General features: G+C 44.7%; 2 protein-coding genes across 2 annotated transcripts in view; one reads left to right on the forward strand and one right to left on the reverse strand.

Moving 5' to 3' along the window:
- Positions 1-228: 228 nt before the first annotated feature.
- Positions 229-6002, reverse strand: yju2b (YJU2 splicing factor homolog B). Its single transcript, XM_072463677.1, has 11 exons — positions 5950-6002; positions 5605-5649; positions 5418-5471; positions 5252-5334; positions 5122-5177; positions 4461-4521; positions 4000-4142; positions 3505-3677; positions 3155-3293; positions 1694-2565; positions 229-1563 (listed from the first exon to the last, which is right to left on the reverse strand). Exons 2-11 carry the CDS (start codon positions 5605-5607, stop codon positions 1045-1047), a joined length of 2103 nt encoding a protein of 700 aa, XP_072319778.1. The 5' UTR covers positions 5608-5649; positions 5950-6002; the 3' UTR covers positions 229-1044.
- Positions 6003-6377: 375 nt separating this feature from the next.
- LOC140377023 (transcription factor IIIA-like) overlaps positions 6378-7426 on the forward strand; it is a 4669-nt gene continuing 3620 nt past the window's right edge. The window contains exons 1-2 of the mRNA XM_072462273.1: positions 6378-6603; positions 7418-7426. The exon at positions 7418-7426 is cut by the window's right edge and continues 273 nt beyond it. Of these exons, the coding sequence (XP_072318374.1) occupies positions 6459-6603; positions 7418-7426 (154 nt within the window). The 5' untranslated portion in view covers positions 6378-6458. The remainder of the gene's footprint in view (positions 6604-7417) is intronic.

Genomic DNA, 7426 nt, shown 5'->3' on the forward strand with positions numbered 1-7426 from the left:
TAATCAAATTTATAAATGTGATTTAAATTATTACTTTAGTCAGTAACAAAAATGTGGAAATCTGAAATACGACGTGACCTTTTCAAACATGTGAAAAAAAATAATATAAGTATAAGTTTTTGGGATCTTTTGGGCGACTTTTTAACATATTTGGTTTATTACTTAAAATAATTAATAAATCATAAATTAAAAATTGACAAGAGCTCAAATAAATAAAACACATCAAAGAAAGTTGAGTTGATTTATTTTAAAAAAGGATTAAAAAAAAATAGCTTAAATAAAGTAAAAATGATGTTTTATTTTATTGTATTTTGCTTTTGTGGATTATTTCAGAGCTCAAGCCTCAAACGAGACGAACAATTATGGAACAAAATATACATTTTAAACTAATGTCCAGACAAAGAAACAATCTGCCAAATCAAGCTTTAAAACAGTAGAAAATGTGTTTAATTATACATTTATTACATGTTTTTATCACAAACATTAGAGGAAATACCAGGTTCATTTTGACAGTGCAGGAGTCATTGTTCTAAATAATCGTGACATTCAACTGAAAACATTTGTCACGCTGCGGTTTTTATGTCAAAGTTAAAAATGTTCAAATAAATAACAAACGACATATTCATCGTTTTGTCGGCAAAATCATGACTTTTTGACATTTTTGATCAATGACACGAGCAGGACTGGACAGAGAGGGACAGACATCAGGCAAACAGAGCAGACTTCATTTGGAAATGGACAAATTTGACCGACTTTGGACCAAATACGACTTTTATTTAAATTAATCCGTTTCACGATTGTGTTTCTTTTGATTTCTTTTTGTCATTTTAACCTTTTTTATTCCTTATTCTACAAACAAAACTCTGTAATGACGTGAGAAAAGATCATTTGAATTCTTTAAACATTTATTACACATTATAAACATTGTATATAAGTATCACCTAGAAACAGCTTCGTCTCCGTGGAAACGACAGCTGAACATGAGACGTTCAGTGTTTTAAAGACTTTTAATCTTCATTGTTCTGTCGTATCCGTGACAACGCTTCAAATCCCGATGTTCGTCTGTCCGTCCGAGTCCGAGTCGCTGTAGTCGGCGACCAGAGACGCGTTTCCACGGCAACTGCCATTTCTATCCCAGATGTTCAACAGTCCATTTTGTTTCTCCTCCTCTCGTTCTTCTGCTCTTCCTCTAACTCCTCCTTCTCCTCCTCCTCCTTCTCCTCTAACTCCTCCTTCTCCTGCTCCTCCTTCTCCTCTAACTCCTCCTTCTCCTCTAGCTCCTCCTTCTCCTCTAGCTCCTCCTTCTCCTCTAGCTCCTCCTTCTCCTCTAGCTCCTCCTTCTCCTCCAGCTCCTCCTTCTCCTCCAGCTCCTCCTTCTCCTCCAACTCCTCCTTCTCCTCCAACTCCTCCTTCTCCTCCAACTCCTCCTTCTCCTCTAGCTCCTCCTTCTCCTCTAACTCCTCCTCTAGCTCCTCCTTCTCCTCTAACTCCTCCTTCTCCTCTAACTCCTCCTTCTCCTCTAGCTCCTCCTTCTCCTCTAGCTCCTCCTTCTCCTCTAGCTCCTCCTTCTCCTCTAACTCCTCCTTCTCCTCTAACTCCTCCTTCTCCTCTAGCTCCTCCTTCTCCTCTAACTCCTCCTTCTCCTCTAACTCCTCCTTCCTCTAACTCCTCCTTTTCCTCTAGCTCCTCCTTCTCCTCTAACTCCTCCTTCTCCTCTAGCTCCTCCTTCTCCTCTAGCTCCTCCTTCTCCTCTAACTCCTCCTTCTCCTCTAACTCCTCCTTCTCCTCTAACTCCTCCTTCTCCTCTAGCTCCTCCTTCTCCTCTAGCTCCTCCTTCTCCTCTAGCTCCTCCTTCTCCTCTAGCTCCTCCTTCTCCTCTAACTCCTCCTTCTCCTCTAACTCCTCCTTCTCCTCTAACTCCTCCTTCTCCTCTAGCTCCTCCTTCTCCTCTAGCTCCTCCTTCTCCTCTAGCTCCTCCTTCTCCTCTAACTCCTCCTTCTCCTCTAGCTCCTCCTTCTCCTCTAACTCCTCCTTCTCCTCTAACTCCTCCTTCTCCTCTAACTCCTCCTTCTCCTCTAACTCCTCCTTCTCCTCTAACTCCTCCTTCTCCTCTAACTCTTCCTTCTCCTCTAACTCTTCCTTCTCCTCTAACTCTTCCTTCTCCTCTAACTCCTCCTTCTCCTCTAGCTCCTCCTTCTCCTCTAGCTCCTCCTTCTCCTCTAGCTCCTCCTTCTCCTCTAGCTCCTCCTTCTCCTCTAGCTCCTCCTTCTCCTCTTGCTCCTCCTTCTCCTGCTCCTCCTCCTCCTCCTCCTCCTCCTCGCTCGCAGTCTGAAGCCGCTGCCCTCGTTGCTGTGTTCTTGGGCCCGTTCGCCGTGGCAGTGGTCCGTTTTCGGATCAGTGCCGCAGGAGTCGGGCGCAGTGCTTTAGCCGCCGCCGCCTCTTTGCCCCTCTGTCCCAGTCTGTGCAGCAGAGCGGCCGCGGCGCCTCCTGCAGGAGGCGACGAGGAGCTGAACCACGAGCGGCTGGAGATCTCACGACGCTTGCTGCGCTGCCGGTCGTCAAACGCTGAGGAAGACACGTTTTATTGTAGTTCAAGTGTTTGCTCCAAAGTTATTATATGATATATGTAATATATCATATAATATATAAATATGTGCAGTGTTATTTTGTGTTTTAGACAATTTCACATGTAGTTTGTGTTAGTTTCAGTTTGTTTAGCGCCTCCTTCAGACGGATGTTTGAAACTCTGAAACGACTGAAAACTCAAACTTGTGACACGCCCAGTTTATAAAGAAACTGCTGGATAAGCTCATGATTATTTATTAAATATCTATATAAAATGTAAAAAAGTAAAACGATTATTTCATACATCGACATGTTCTAAATACATGATCAACCAAATAAAGTTGGTCTGAAATAATGTGTTATTCTTTGACATTTTGAGTGAATAATGTCACTGTCTTTGTTGTAAAAGCTGTTTTAGAGTTTGAGTTTGTGAAGTCCAGATAACGATGTTCAAAATACATTTACAGTTTTAGATGTGACGAGTCCTGATGATTGTGTTTCATCTCTGCAGTATCAGGACATAAATACTAGTATTAGTACTAGTACTGCTGTGTTTGTGTGCTGGGTGCAGTACTGCGGGCGTCCTCACAGTCTGGGGTGGCGTAGGCGAGCAGCGCAGCCAGTCTCTTGTCTTCTTCTCTCTCGGGGAGCAGAGGAATGGACAGGTTTGTTCTGGCTCTGACCACGTCGTCCTTCACTTCCTGTTCAGCGAAAACCTTCTTCTCCGTCTGGAAAACAACCACAGACTGTTACAGCGCCTCCTGCTGGCTGCAGAGGGAGGAGTTACGGTCTGACCGCGCCTCCTGCTGGCCCCAGAGGGAGGAGTTACGGTCTGACCGCGCCTCCTGCTGGCCCCAGAGGGAGGAGTTACGGTCTGACCGCGCGGCGCCTCCTGCTGGCTGCAGAGTGATGCGTTGTGGCGCCTCCTGCTGGTCGTACCCTGAACTTCTTGCGCAGGTTGCAGTTGAGCTGGTAGTCATCCTTCCATCCGGCCTGAAGGTCCTGGATCTCGGACAGAGACGGCAGCGCTCTCTTCAGCTTCTCTTTGTCTTTACCGCCGTGGTCCAGTTTAAACATGGCGTCTGTCTCCAGCTTCTGCTTCTCAGAGTGTTCTGAGGGAGCAGCAGCACACAGTCACTCCTCTGACCCCTCTGACCCTCTGACCCTCCTCTGACCCTCTGCCTCCTCTGACCCTCTGCCTCCTCTGCCTCCTCTGACCCTCTCCTCTCCTCCTCTGACCCTCCTCTGCCTCCTCTGACCCTCTGCCTCCTCTGCCTCCTCTGACCCTCTGCCTCCTCTGACCCTCTGACCCTCTGCCTCCTCTGCCTCCTCTGACCCTCTCCTCTCCTCCTCTGCCTCCTCTGACCCTCTGCCTCCTCTGCCCCTCTGCCTCCTCTGCCTCCTCTGACCCTCTGCCTCCTCTGACCCTTGTACCTGTGGTGAGGATCTGCTCGTTCTCCTCCATGTCCCAGCGCTCTTCTTTCCTCTGAGCGCCGCTCACGATCACATAGTCACAGTTCTGAGGATCCGTCTGCATCTCGATGTAGTTCACACAGAGATGACACTTCATCCTGAACCTGGAGGAAACACACAAACACACACATGAATCACACACACAAACACACACATGAATCACACACACAAACACACACATGAATCACACACAAACACACACATGAATCACAAATGAGTCATAATAATACAGCATCTTATTGTCTCTCGTCTTCATCGTGGTCTTCTAAACGTCAGCTTAAACCCGAAGGCCTGCAGTACCGGCCCTGACCACAGCGAGGTGTCACTGTGTTACCTGTAGATGGGCGTGGTGTTACCTGTAGATGGGCGTGGTGTTACCTGTAGATGGGCGTGGTGTTACCTGTAGATGGGCGTGGTGTTACCTGTAGATGGGCGTGGTGTAGTAGTTCCCTTCTTTCTTCTTCTCTGCGTTGTAACGAACCCCTAAAAGGAAACATATGGATATTACACCATCTTCTCCATGACAACAGCACGTTCATGTATTTATTAGGCCAGAGCGCCACAAGCTGGCGAGAGGACTACTAGTTCTGTAAGGCTGTGCAAAGCACGGCTGCGAAAGTGCGCACATAGTGCAAAGGTGCGCACTAAACGAGTGCTTTACATGGGGATGACGGCCGTGAAGCGCTCGTTTGTGCTAAGTAGCTCACAAATACGTTCCCCATCTCTGGCATGTTCCGTGCATATAACATTGAACATTATTACTGTATAGAGGGCCAAAAACACAAAGTGGGCGGAGCCCACTCAAAATTAAGGAAAGTACCCGTCAGTGACCAGGGACCCACATCATGAGGTAGGAAAATGTATAGTTTATGATATTTGAAAAATGGGAAACATTGTTGTCGCATCGGAATATTATTCTTTCTTCTTCTTCTCGGGACCAACCCCCCTATTTTTCACCCCGTGAACATTGACGAAAAGTCAAAAAAAATCAGCCCGATGCGTCCTTTAAACCTCAACAGCGCCGAGTACAATCCTAAAGTGTGACCTTTGGAGGACCCTCAAAGGGTCAGAGGTCGGACTCACCCATCCCGATGTGGTTCTTGCAGCCGTCGCACCAGATGTTGTACGGCATCTCAAACCTGATGGAGACAAAACACGGGTGAGCGTCACACGATCGCGACACGGAAAACGAGCTGCTCGACATGAACTTCACCTGATGATGAGGATGCCCTGGGACAGCTTCCTGGCCCGTTCCCGGAGGGCGTGAGTTTTGTGGTAGCCATTGAGCGACCCGTGCTGAAGAAGAAGAAGAAGACGCAGGTTACGGATCAGATTCACTTTGGATTCATCTAAACATGAGACGTTAAAATGGTGCAAACCTTGGCTGGATCAAAGTCAGGCGGGTAGTAATGGTTTGTTCCTTTTCTCTCACCCTGACGACAGAGATGCAAGTTAAAGATTGGCGACCGACAGCGTCACGTGTCAGTAAATGTGTGAAATAACCATAAACATTAATTATGCACAATATTGTCATTTTGAATCGCTCCAGAACAGGTCCACACTCACCATGGCGACGCCCGGACGATCTCAGGAGCTTTAGACCAAGTGATTCTGAAAAAGTCATGTAAAAACATATAAATCTGCCAATGACAAAGCAGTTACACGTTTATTACACCGATTTTTACGAGCTTCCATAAAGTTATATAAGCGGTGTAACGTTCTAACACGACGTATGTCACTTAAGATACAAGGAACATAAATAAAGCTACTGTTATTCGAGGCTAAAGTTATGGACCGTTTAACGCGTCATTTGTCTTGTTTTGTAGCGCAAATGCGACGTGAGAAGGCGCGCGCGGACGTTAATCTGTATTTTATGCACTTTAATATTCGTTTTAATGGAGAAAAACTTACCTTTAGCTCGCGAACAAGCAGCAAAACAGAATGGCTGCGGTTTACGTCACTTCCGGCCTGTTTGCCAAGCTTCCGCCACCTACCGGACCGGAAGAACACTTATGTCAATTACTACTAATTAGGTTAACTAAAGTAGGATTCAAAATTTAAAATTTGATTTATTTTCAGAGAGGAAAACACATATTCTTTTTTTTAATATGTTTATTTTTGCTGAGAGTGTAATTTAATCCTGTCACAACTCTTTTTCTCTCACGATTCTGCAGTTTTAAAAATATATTTCACTCTTTAAATTATCTGTTATCTATAATGTAAGAGTTTGTGTTGGTAAAATTTAATTCTATAACCAATGTAAGTCGCAATTTTGCCTTTTATATAATTAATTAACCCAAACACCGGAAGTTGCGTCCCTGAGAACAGGATGTGCCGCGGTGACGGAAGCAGAAGGCTGAAATGTGGCGTTCTGGTTCTAGACTATTATCGCTGGATTCTACCGGGTTTTGGCGGTCAAAATGGAGGTTAAACCGCAGAAGCACAAGCGGTTCTTCTGCTCTTTCCCGCGCTGCGACGCCGCGTACAACAAACAGTGGAAACTCGACACACATTTATGTAAACACACGGGAGTGAAGCCGCACACGTGCGGACACGAGGGCTGCGGTAAGAGCCACGCGCGTGCGACCGTGACACGTCTTTACTCTGTATTTATTACTCTTTAGAAAACAAACTGAACATTCTGAACTCTTGAATAATGAGATCTCTGTGAAGGAAGTGGAATATAAATCAGTCTGAGTTTCTTCCATTCTTTGTTTGATTTGAAGTGCCTCTGAAAGGTTTTTACCATTTTCTAATTTTACTTTATTTGATGCATTTATACCTGTTGTAGATATAAATGAGTTTTACACTGAGAAAATGGCAGGAAGTGACGTCACAACAGGGACACTCATTCCAGTCAAAGTTTATGCAGAAATTAAACCACTTTTTTGACTTTTTAAAAATGAGTTCAACAAAATAAAGTCGCTCTGATTTAATTTGACAAAAGTGACATTAGATGCGTTTTGGCCCAGTGTTTGCTGGGTAATATCCTAGTGTGATGTCATCGGGGAATACTTTCATACTTCCATTTTTTTAAACTCTAATAGATTGAAAAACACTGTCAGAGGAATAAATTAATTAATAATATATGGTTTTAAAGTGAGATCACAGGTGTCAGTCAATGACTTCATCTACTTGTGATTTAATATAATAAATCATAGATGGAGCATGACTTTTATTGCAGCAGCGACTTCTTCTGCGACTGAACCGTTTCATTCTATTATTTACCTGTTTCGTCTCATGTTACGATATTTGACATTTGGGTTTAAAAGATGTTTCTCCAGCTTAAGTGTAATTGTTGATCCTAATATTTCCTGCAGGTGTAAAAGTCTCACGTGTTCTTCCTCTTTTGACCCTGATGCCCTTCCGCTTCCCTCAGGCAAGTCGT

Source organism: Eucyclogobius newberryi, unplaced genomic scaffold, assembly GCF_026437365.1.
Source record: "Eucyclogobius newberryi isolate DKJ021-1_F unplaced genomic scaffold, fEucNew1.0.hap1 SCAF_4, whole genome shotgun sequence".
Taxonomy (NCBI): Eukaryota; Metazoa; Chordata; class Actinopteri; order Gobiiformes; family Gobiidae; genus Eucyclogobius; species Eucyclogobius newberryi.